The 12,496-nt window shown below is 50.0% G+C and overlaps 1 protein-coding gene across 3 annotated transcripts in view; it reads right to left on the bottom strand.

Annotated features, from left to right (window-relative positions):
• LOC140425500 (uncharacterized) overlaps nt 1-12,068 on the bottom strand; it is a 290,281-nt gene extending 278,213 nt beyond the window's left edge. For 2 of the 3 annotated variants that reach the window (XM_072509834.1, XM_072509836.1), the window contains exons 1-2: nt 11,757-12,068; nt 11,239-11,310 (exon numbers count right to left, since the gene is read on the bottom strand). In XM_072509834.1, the coding sequence (XP_072365935.1) occupies nt 11,239-11,300 (62 nt within the window). In that variant the 5' untranslated portion in view covers nt 11,301-11,310; nt 11,757-12,068. Of the gene's footprint in view, nt 1-11,238; nt 11,428-11,756 lie in introns of those variants that run through there. The other variant, XM_072509835.1, reaches the window with a different exon arrangement.
• Between the last annotated feature and the right edge of the window lie 428 nt (nt 12,069-12,496).

Genomic DNA, 12,496 nt, shown 5'->3' with positions numbered 1-12,496 from the left:
CAGGATATATCATCCCAAACCGAACTCCACTCTTATACAATGCAGCCTTGGCCAGGGTATACCATCCCAAACCGAACTGCACTCTTATATAATGCAGCCTTGGCCAGGGTATACCATCCGAAACCGAACTGCACTCTTATACAATGCAGCCTTGGCCAGGGTATACCACCCCAAACCGAACTGCACTCATATACAATGCAGCCTTGGCCAGGGTATACCATCCCAAACCGAACTGCACTCATATACAATGCAGCCATGGCCAGGGTATACCATCCCAAACCGAACTCCACTCATATACAATGCAGCTATGGCTAGGGTATACCATTCCAAACCGAACTGCACTCATATACAATGCAGCCATGGCCAGGGTATACCATCCCAAACCGAACTGCACTCATATACAATGCAGCCTTGGCCAAGTATACCATCCCTAACCGAACTGCACTCATTTACAATGCAGCAATGGCCAGGGTATACCATCCCAAACCGAACTGCACTCATATACAATGCAGCCATGGCCAGGGTATACCATCCCAAACCGAACTCCACTCTTATACAATGCAGCCATGGCTAGGGTATACCATTCCAAACCGAACTCCACTCATATACAATGCAGCTATGGCCAGGATATACCATCCCAAACCGAACTGCACTCATATACAATGCAGCCATGGCCAGGGTATACCATCCCAAACCGAACTGCACTCTTATACAATCTGGCCTTGGCCAGGGTATACCATCCCAAACCGAACTGCACTCTTATATAATGCAGCCTTGGCCAGGGTATACCATCCCAAACCGAACTGCACTCATATACAATGCAGCCATGGCCAGGGTATACCATCCCAAACCGAACTGCACTCTTATACAATGCAGCCTGGGCCAGGGTATACCATCCCAAACCGAACTGCACTCTTATACAATGCAGCCTTGGCCAGGGTATACCATCCCAAACCGAACTCCACTCTTATACAATGCAGCATTGGCCAGGGTATACATCCCAAACCGAACTGCACTCACATACAATGCTGCCTGGGCCAGGGTATACCATCCCAAACGAAACTGTACTCATATACAATGCAGCCTTGGCCAGGGTATACCATTCCAAACCGAACTGCACTCTTATACAATGCAGCCTTGGCCAGGGTATACCATCCCAATCCGAACTCCACTCATATACAATGCAGCTATGGCCAGGATATACCATCCCAAACCGAACTGCACTCATATACAATGCAGCCATGGCATACCATCCCAAACCGAACTGCACTCTTATACAATCTGGCCTTGGCCAGGGTATACCATCCCAAACCGAACTGCACTCTTATACAATGCAGACTTGGCCAGGGTATACCATCCCAAACCGAACTGCACTCTTATATAATGCAGCCTTGGCCAGGGTATACCATCCGAAACCGTAATGCACTCTTATACAATGCAGCCTTGGCCAGGGTATACCATCACAAATCGAACTGCGACTTCCGGGTGCGGCGATGACCAGCTAAGTCGCATGTTTCGGCAGCTCCCGGTGGAAAGGACTTTAGGGCTCTTAATAGGAGCCCCAACGGCAATTTTAACGGCTAAAAACACTGTGCGATAAACCAGAAGGGAATCCCCCCTGGACACGGATGGAAAAAGGAGAGGAAAGTGGCCGGATTGCGGTGGATCCCCTAGAACAGCGGCCAGGAAGGCAGGCACAAAGCAAGATGGCGTCGGAAGGAGGCAGTTTAATATGGGGCCCTGACCAACAAGAGTTCCTGCGGCGCTGCGTGGAAGAACTTAAAAAGGAGATGAAGAAGGAGCTGTTGGCCCCGATATTACAGGCGATTGAAGGGTTAAAGGAGGAGCAAAAGACCCAGGAGCAGGAGCTTCGGGTCGTTAAGGCAAAGGCTGCTGAGAATGAGGACGACATACAGGGCCTGGTGGTGAAGATAGAGATGCACGAGGCACAACACAAAAGGTGTGTGGAAAGGCTGGAGGTGCTGGAGAATAATGCGAGGAGGAAGAATTTAAGGATTCTTGGTCTTCCCGAAGGTGCAGAAGGGGCGGACGTCGGGGCATATGTGAGCACGATGCTGCACTCGTTAATGGGATCGGAGGCCCCGACGGGCCCGTTGGAGGTGGAGGGAGCCTATCGAGTTATGGTGTGAAGACCGAAGGCTGGAGAAATTCCTCGAGCCATAGTGGTGAGATTTCACCGATATAAGGACAGAGAGATGGTCCTCAGATGGGCAAAGAAAACTCGGAGCAGTAGGTGGGAGAACGCGGTGATCCGCGTATATCAAGATTGGAGTGCGGAGGGCAAGCTTTAATCGGGCCAAGGCGGTGCTGCACAAAAGGAAGGTTAAATTTGGAATGCTGCAGCCGGCAAGACTGTGGGTCACACATCAAGGGAAACACCACTACTTTGAAATGGCAGAAGAGGCGTGGACATTTATTGTCGAGGAGAAACTGGAGTAAGCGGCTTTGGGACAAAGTGGTGGGGTGAAGAGGGGGAAAAGGGGGAAGAGATGATTTCCCAAGTTGTCAATCCTGCGACCCTGTAACTTTTCTCTCTTCCCCATGTCGTGGGGGAGGGGGGGAGGGAGGATGAGGAGCTGGGGGCGTCGGCCATTGGGGGCGGGGCCAAATGGGAAGCGGGGCTTTGTTCCCGCGCTATGGTTATCATGGCGGGAACAGGGAAGCAGGAAGGAGGGGGCCTCGCACAGTGGGAGCCGAGGTCTTGGGGGGAAGCCGAGGTCGGCCAGAGTTTGCTGACTTCTGGGAGTAACATGGGGGGTGCAATTACGCTAGTGAGGGATCTAGCGGGGGGGGTGGGGGTTAACTGGGTTGCTGCTGCTGGGGAGAAGGGGGAGCTGGTATGTAGTGTGGTGGTCGGGGCGGGAGGGCGCCGTTGGGGGGAGATACGGCTACATGGGAACCGGGTGAGGAGCTGGATTGAAAAAAGAGATGGCTAGTCGACAAGGGGGGGGGGGGGGTAAAGAGCCCCCCAACCCGGCTGATCACATGGAATGTGAGAGGGCTGAACGGGTCAATAAAGAGGGCACGGGTACTCGCACACCTAAAGAAACTTAAGGCAGATGTGGTTATGCTGCAGGAGACGCACCTGAAACTGATAGACCAGGTCAGACTACGCAAAGGATGGGTGGGGCAGGTGTTTCATTCGGGGCTAGACGCAAAAAACAGGGGGGTGGCTATACTAGTGGGGAAGCAGGTAACGTTTGAGGCAAAGACCATAGTGGCGGATAGTGGGGGCAGATACGTGATGGTGAGTGGCAAATTGCAAGGGGAGGCGGTGGTCTTAGTGAACGTATATGCCCCGAAATGGGATGATGCCAAATTTATGAGGCGTATGTTAGGACGTATCCCGGACCTAGAGGTGGGGAAGTTGGTAATGGGTGGAGATTTTAATACGGTGCTGGACCCAGGGCTGGACAGATCGAGGTCCAGGACCGGAAGGAGGCCGGCTGCAGCTAGGGTGCTTAAGGACTTTATGGAGCAGATGGGAGGAGTAGACCCATGGAGATTTAGTAGACCTAGGAGTAAGGAGTTTTCGTTTTTCTCCTATGTCCACAAAGTTTATTCACGGATAGACTTTTTTGTTTTGGGAAGGGCACTGATCCCGAAGGTGACGGGGACGGAGTACACGACTATAGCTATTTCGGATCACGCTCCACATTGGGTGGACCTGGAGATAGGGGAGGAAAAAGAACAGCGTCCACCCTGGAGAATGGACATGGGATTATTGGCAGATGAGGGTGTGTGTTTAAGGGTGAGGGGGTGTATTGAAAGGTACTTGGAACTCAATGATAATGGGGAGGTTCAGGTGGGAGTGGTCTGGGAGGCGCTGAAGGCAGTGGTTAGAGGGGAGCTGATATCTATTAGGGCACATAAAGGAAAGCAGGAAGGTAGGGAAAGGGAGCGGTTGTTGAAAGAACTTCTGAGGGTGGACAGACAATATGCGGAGGCACCGGAGGAGGGACTGTACAGGGAAAGGCAAAGGCTACATGTAGAATTTGACTTGTTGACTACGGGTAACGCAGAGGCACAATGGAGGAAGGCACAGGGTGTACAGTACGAATATGGGGAGAAGGCGAGCAGGTTGCTGGCCCACCAACTGAGGAAGAGGGGAGCAGCGAGGGAGATAGGGGGGGTGAGAGATGAGGAGGAAGAGATGGAGCGGAGAGAGTGAATGGAGTGTTCAAGGCATTTTATGAAAGATTATATGAAGCTCAGCCCCTGGATGGGAAGGAGAGAATGATGTGCTTTCTGAATCAGTTGGAATTTCCTAAGGTGGAGGAGCAGGAGAGGGCGGGACTAGGAGCACAGATTGAGACGGAGGAAGTAGGGAAAGGGATTGGGAGCATGCAGGTGGGGAAGGCCCCGGGACCAGACGGATTCCCAGTTGAATTCTATAGGAAATATATGGACTTGCTGGCCCTGCTACTGATGAGAACCTTTAATGAGGCGAGGGAAAGGGGGCAGCTGCCCCCGACTATGTCAGAGGCAACGATATCGCTCCTCCTAAAAGAAGGAAAAAGACCCGCTGCAATGCAGGTCCTATAGGCCTATTTCCCTCCTGAATGTGGACGCTAAGATTCTGGCCAAGGTAATGGCAACGAGGATAGAGGATTGTGTCCCGGGGGTGGTTCATGAGGACCAAACTGGGTTTGTGAAGGGGAGACAGCTGAATACAAATATACGGAGGCTGCTAGGGGTAATGATGATGCCCCCACCAGAGGGGGAAGCGGAGATAGTGGTGGCAATGGATGCCGAGAAAGCATTTGATAGAGTGGAGTGGGATTATTGGTGGGAGGTGTTGAGGAGATTTGGCTTCGGGGACGGGTATATCAGGTGGGTACAGTTGCTGTATAGTGCCCCGATGGCGAGTGTGGTCATGAATGGACGGGGGTCTGACTATTTTCGGCTCCATAGAGGGACGAGGCAGGGATGTCCTCTGTCCCCGTTATTGTTTGCACTGGCGATTGAGCCCCTGGCCATGGCACTGAGGGGTTCCAGGAAGTGGAGGGGAGTACTTAGGGGGGGGGGGGGGGGGGAGAAGAACACCGGGTATCTCTGTATGCGGATGATTTGTTGTTATATGTGGCGGACCCGGCGGAGGGGATGCCAGAGATAATGCGGATACTTGGGGAGTTTGGGGATTTTTCAGGGTATAAACTGAACATGGGGAAAAGTGAGCTATTTGTGGTGCATCCGGGGGAGCAGAGCAGAGAGATAGAGGATTTACCGTTGAGGAAGGCAACAAGGGACTTCCGGTACCTGGGGATCCAGATAGCCAAGAATTGGGGTACATTACATAGGCTTAATTTAACACGGTTGGTGGAACAGATGGAGGAGGATTTCAAGAGATGGGACATGGTGTCCCTGTCATTGGCAGGTAGGGTGCAGGCGGTTAAAATGGTGGTTCTCCCGAGATTCCTTTTTGTGTTCCAGTGCCTCCCGGTGGTGATCACGAAGGCTTTTTTCAAAAGAATTGAGAAGAGCATTATGAGTTTTGTGTGGGTTGGGAAGACCCCGAGAGTGAGGCGGGGATTCTTGCAGCGTAGTAGGGACCGGGGGGGGGGGCTGGCACTACCGAGCCTTAGCGAGTACTACTGGGCCGCCAATGTTTCAATGGTGTGTAAGTGGATGGGAGAAGGGGAGGGAGCGGCGTGGAAGAGATTGGAGAGGGCGTCCTGCAGGGGGACTAGCCTGCAAGCAATGGTGACGGCGCCGTTGCCGTTATCACCAAAGAAATACACCACAAGCCCGGTGTTGGTGGCTACATTGAAAATTTGGGGGCAGTGGAGACGGCATAGGGGAGGGATGGGAGCTTCGGTGCAGTCCCCGATAAGAAACAATCATAGGTTTGTTCCGGGGAGAATGGATGGGGGATTTGGAGAAGGGCAAAGAGCTGGGGTAGTACAATTAAGAGATCTATTTGTAGATGGGACGTTTGCGAGTCTGGGAGTGCTGACGGAGAAATATGGGCTGCCCCAAGGGAATGCATTTCGGTATATGCAATTGAGGGCTTTTGCGAGGCAACAGGTGAGGGAATTCCCGCAGCTCCCGACGCAGGAAGTGCAGGATAGAGTGATCTCAGAGACATGGGTGGGGGACGGTAAGGTGGCGGACATATACAGGGAGATGAGGGGCGAGGGGGAGATAATGGTAGATGAGCTGAAAGGGAAATGGGAAGAAGAACTGGGGGAGGAGATTGAGGAGGGGCTGTGGGCTGATGCCTTACGTGGGGTGAACTCATCGTCCTCATGTGCCAGGCTAAGCCTGATACAATTTAAGGTGCTACACAGGGCGCATATGACTGGAGCACGGCTTAGTAAATTTTTGGGGGTAGAGGATAGGTGTGCGAGATGCTCGAGAGGCCCAGCGAATCACACCCACATGTTCTGGTCATGCCCGGCACTACAGGGGTTCTGGGTGGGGGTGACAAAGGTGCTTTCGAAGGTGGTGGGGGTCCGGGTCGAACCAAGCTGGGGGTTGGCTATATTTGGGGTTGCAGAAGAGCCGGGAGTGCAGGAGGCGAGAGAGGCTGACATGTTGGCCTTTGCGTCCCTCGTAGCCCGGCGCAGGATATTGTTAATGTGGAAGGAAGCCAAACCCCCGGGTGTGGAGACCTGGATAAACGATATGGCAGGGTTCATAAGGTTGGAACGGATTAAGTTCGTGTTAAGGGGTTCGGCTCAGGGGTTCACCAGGCGGTGGCAACCGTTCGTCGAGTACCTCACAGAAAGATAGAGGGAATGGAAAAGAAATAGACAACAGCAGCAACCCAGGGGGGGAGGGGGGAAGGAATCGGACGGATTCTCAGGGATGTTATTGTATATGTATAGATATTTGGTATATGTAATTGTATATTGGATTGTTGGATTGTATTTTTGGAGAGTATTTATTTTGGACAAGGCAGTTGCCATGTAGTTTTGTTTTTGTTTATATATTATTTATTTATTTGTTTAAAACTGGCCACGGTTATTTATATTGCTTTATTGTTGTGTAAAAGAAACACTACGTATTGTTATGTTTGGCCAAAAAACTTGAATAAAACATTTTTTTTTTTTTTAAAACAAATCGAACTGCACTCCGAAACAATGCAGCCTGGGCCAGGGTATACCATCCCAAACCGAACTGCACTCATATACAATGCAGCCTTGGCCAGGGTATACCATCCCAAACCGAACTGCACTCATATACAATGCAGCCTTGGCCAGGGTATACCATCCCAAACCGAACTGCACTCATATACAATGCAGCCATGGCCAGGGTATACCATCCCAAACCGAACTGCACTCATATACAATGCAGCCTTGGCCAGGGTATACCATCCCAAACCGAACTGCACTCATATACAATGCAGCCTTGGCCAGGGTATACCATCCCAAACCGAACTCCACTCATATACAATGCAGCCTTGGCCAGGGTATACCATCCCAAACCGAACTGCACTCATATACAATGCAGCCTTGGTCAGGGTATACCATCCCAAACCGAACTGCACTCATATACAATGCAGCCTTGGCCAGGGTATACCATCCCAAACCGAACTCCACTCATATACAATGCAGCCTTGGCCAGGGTATACCATTCCAAGCCAAACTGCACTCATATACAATGCAGCCATGGCCAGGGTATACCATCCCAAACCGAACTGCACTCATATACAATGCAGCCTTGGCCAGGGTATACCATCCCAAACCGAACTCCACTCATATACAATGCAGCCTTGGCCAGGGTATACCATACCAAACCTTACTGCACTCTTATACAATGCAGCCTTGGCCAGTATATACCATCCCAAGCCGAACTGCACTCTTATACAATGCAGCCTTGGCCAGGATATACCATTCGAAACCGAACTGCACTCTTATACAATGCAGCCTTGGCCAGGGTATACCATCCCAAACCGAACTGCACTCATATACAATGCAGCCTTGGCCAGGGTATACCATACCAAACCTTACTGCACTCTTATACAATGCAGCCTTGGCCAGTATATACCATCCCAAGCCGAACTGCACTCTTATACAATGCAGCCTTGGCCAGGATATACCATTCGAAACCGAACTGCACTCTTATACAATGCAGCCTTGGCCAGGGTATACCATCCCAAACCGAACTGCACTCTTATACAATGCAGCCTTGGCCAGGGTATACCATCCCATACCGAACTCCACTCTTACACAATGCAGCCTTGGCCAGGGTGTACCATTCCAAACCGAACTGCACTCTTGTACAATGCAGCCTTGGCCAGGGTATACCATCCCAAACCGAACTGTACTCTTATACAATGCAGCAATGGCCAGGGTATACCATCCGAAACCGAACTGCACTCATATACAATGCAGCCATGGCCAGGGTATACCATCCCAAACCGAACTGCACTCTTATACAATGCAGCCATGGCCAGGATATACCATCCCAAACCGAACTGCACTCTTGTACAATGCAGCCTTGGCCAGGGTATACCATCCCAAACCGAACTGCACTCTTGTACAATGCAGCCTTGGCCCTGTTAAATGCTGCTCGCCTTTCAGCCTGTTCGACTCCCACAACTTGATAGAGCCAGATGGCGTGGCTCTCCCATTTGTAACCTTGGTGATCCTTCACCCACCTCAGGACTCGTTCCTTCGCCTAATAATTATGGAACCTCACGATAATTGTCTTTGATGGCTCGCCGGAACGGGGATTATGCCTGAGTGACTACTGGACTCGATCCAGCTCGGGAGTGGACGGTCTTCCACCCTACCCCACCATCTTTGAGATGAAGTCCATCGGATTTGGGCCTTCCAGTCACTTCAGCAGCCCCATGATTCTATGGTTCTGTCTCCTGGGACGATTCTACAGATCATCTACCTTGGCACACAATGCCTTATTATCACCGGCCAACTTTGCCATCTGAGCCACTCAAGGAGACATTCTGATCGCTCTCCTTCGAGAGAGCCATCTCCTCACCCTGTAACGCCCTGCCATGCGCCTTTACAGTCTTCGCCTACACTGACCGAATGGGTGCCAGGGCCACTTTTATTGAATTGTGGAGGCCCACAGTGACAGCCTGCCTCTCTGTTTCTTAATTTCTGCTGCTAAGATGCCTGTAAGCATCTTGATTGTCAGTGGAGTGGCCAGCGGTGCAGCACCGGCCTCCTCCATTTTCCCAGGAGAAGAACCTCGAGGCTTCCAAATCCGTTGGTTACTCTTTACTTGCTGGCTTCCTTGGCCTGAACCTTCTGGGTAGTTCTGTGTGGAAACCTGATCCCATCGAAATAGTTAAAGTTTTAACCCAAACTCGCCGCAAAAACTGGACATAAAGGGCTAAAAATAAAGTACCCTGGTGGAAGCCGCCTCATGTGCGACGACTCCCTACATGCTGCCAACAGAAGTCCCTGATAAATAACTTTTTAAATCAGTAAGGGAATCAAGGTGGGAAAGTGGAGTTGAGGATAATCAGATCAGCCATGATAACAGAACAGTCTCAATGGGCCGAGTGGTCTATTTCTTTCTGCCCCTGTGTCTTGTGGTCTTAGATCAGCCATGATCCTACAGAGGGTCGGAACAGGCCCAAGGGACCCAATGGTCTACTGCCCCTGCTCCTAACTGGGATGGATGCTTGCAAGGCCTTACCAGTATAGTCTCAGGTGAATTATAACCTTACCCCCATTTTATGGGAAACTTAAGGGCCAATGCTAATGTCATACTCCGCTTAATTTATCAGAATTGGTGGCCACAGGAGCCAACCACTTCCAGCGTGGAGAAGGGTGATGGGCAAGGCAAGTGTCACAGCGACAGATTGAAACATTAGAAAGAGGCCCACCGACAATTCAGGGCTGCGCTCTGGGCCGCCAGCTCCCTTTCAACATACCCACCCACCCGCTCCCCTCCCGCCCTTTGTCCATCATAACTGGACGGGGTAAGGCTGCTGATCCCATTTTGAGGTTATTACTGTTTTGCTAATTTCAGGTGTTTCAAACGACCTCGGACTCCTCTCCTGCGCTCGATGTGGAGTTAAATCAGGCAGTGGTCCCGAATGAACTCTGTTCTGATGGGGGGCGGGGGGCGGCCGGCCGGCGGGCGGGCGGGCGGGGGGGGGGGGGGGGCTCATTCATCAATATATGAGGAACCCCTTTTCGGCATCAGTATGCTCCATATCCGACGTTGCTGCTTCCGAAGCTTAAGTTTGAGTGGAAGCCGGGCTGATTTGATCTGTTTTGTGTATTTCGCGCGTTCACACCGCTGAACCGGGCATATACGCGTTGCTGCTGACATGAGAGAAAGCAGCAGCTGCACAGCCAACATATAAAGCAATGCCCTTGCACTCAAAATGTAATTGGAGGTTTTATTATAAAAATGGCACGAAACACGCAAAATCTCAGCTTAAAAATAACCATGGGTTGTATTTGTTGCAAACAAGCCTTGAGCCCCCTCCCTGTATGAAAGGGGCGTAAATGATCCAATTACTTAAATCAGGCGAGGATATATTTCAGAATTCCAACCTGCAAACTGATCGGATTGCGACCACTGCAAATAGTGAGGGGGAAGCGAGTGTTCATCAAATATATGAGCTGCTGGAGAAAACGTAAGAAGAGAGGAATAGAAACCTTGACATTATTGTGGGCTGTTTCACTAACGTGCACCTTACCGCTGGTGTAAAAACAGAAACGTTTTATTTTCAAAACTCACTAGACTGAAGTTTACAATGAGACTGCATGCGAGTCAATAATTCACAACAAAACTATCTCCGAAAAGTATGCTGCAAATACTGAAATATGCACCTGAACATTCAATAACACCACTTGTATAATTAATTGGATGTATCTAAATATTTAACGTTCTGCAGGTCTATGTGTTCAATAATTAACATCTGCACTGAAACACGAATTGTGGTATTTTTATGCATCTGTTGAAATTGTCTGACAACTTGAAGTGTCTTTCAGTTTCGCCTTTCCCCTTATTTTAACCATGAGAAAAGCTCAGCTACAAAATAATCCCGGGCCCTTTACAATAAACTTTATTTTCTTAGTTGGCGAGATCTGATGGGTACTTTAAAATATATATTTCTATATATTCTACAATGGACTCTGCTGTTAAAGACCAGCAGGGGACCGGCACAATTATATTCAAAACAATCCCTGCCCCAAGCACCTGGCACCGACTGTGCGTTTATTTTAACAAAAGCAACACAATTAGACATTTTACAGCTGTTCATCCGGTTTCTGGTGCTGTACTCACTGTTTCTGAATTGGTTTCCTCCGTTTTCTGCCCGCGTACATACACTCGCCCAGCGGAATCATGGTTTGAGACCTGCCAACAAGTTACAGGTGCTACTTTAGTCACTCGAGTTCAGTCCAACTTAAGTCTCTGCCATCGCAACCCCTTTAATATCTTGTTCTCTCTCAGTGATGCAGGCGTTAGTGTTACGTCAACCTAATTGTCCCATCCTTTAATCTCCCCATCAGCGACACGACAGGAAGCACAAATCAGCTTTAACACTTCGCATTGTTATTTTAAAAAATAGATACAGTAAATCGAGTCTACGTGTTGTCCGGGGGAACAGCCAATCTCTATTAAATCCCTGTGTGTAGCTAAACTGAGAGAGTTGGCTGTTAAAGCCATTGTACGTGAATGTGTGTGATTGTGACATTCCTGCAGCATTAACACAGGATTCCCGGTTTTACCTGGAAGTTGCAGTTAATATCTATTTCTCCCGCCCCTGAAACTGACAACTGACCTGGGTGCAATTGGCATACCTGTTCCCAAGGCGACCTTTGGCGGAGCTTCCAACTGTGAATGCACTTGCACCCGCACAGGGACAGTACGAGTCGCTATCACAATGCGCACCTCGCTGACCGCGCAGGAACAACCAGCCAAAGCGGGCTCTGAAAGTTGGTGCTCATCATCATTGGGGTTGGATTATGTAGCCCCCGGGTGATGGTTTTCCGGCACTGAATAACTCAACCGAGCAAGGCTCACTTCCTTATATTTCAGGTGCCGGATCCCTTTCAATGTCATCAGAAGCTTTGCACGCAATGTCATCCAAAACATCAACCAGAGTCGCGAGTGGAGAGAGAGAGAGAGCCCTCCAACTCTCACTCATCAACACACACACACACAGCACTGGGGCTAAACACAACAAAACATTGAAACAATTAAGACAGCGACGATACAGCCGCCTTATCTCTTTGCTGTCTCGGCTGGCTTTGCAAATTTTAACATTTCAAACGATTGCTTTCGGCTCAAGGTTTGGATCGATGCCATTTGCTCCTACTTCTTTCTGATTTATCAGCCTGCTTTTGTGGACTCTGGTGGAGTGGCGTGGAAAGGGCGGTATTAACTGGTTAATAAGAAGGCGATCAAATCGCTGGACATAAGAATTATTAAAGGAAAAAAATACCTGTATCAATTCCTTACACGCCGGGGAAACCAAACTGGCGATTATTATACTGCAAAAACACCAGGAAATATTCGCCATAATAACGTAACTAATTCG

The sequence above is a fragment of the Scyliorhinus torazame genome, chromosome 6 (genome assembly GCF_047496885.1).
Source record: "Scyliorhinus torazame isolate Kashiwa2021f chromosome 6, sScyTor2.1, whole genome shotgun sequence".
Taxonomy (NCBI): Eukaryota; Metazoa; Chordata; class Chondrichthyes; order Carcharhiniformes; family Scyliorhinidae; genus Scyliorhinus; species Scyliorhinus torazame.
This window is presented reverse-complemented; position numbering and strand designations above follow the sequence as displayed.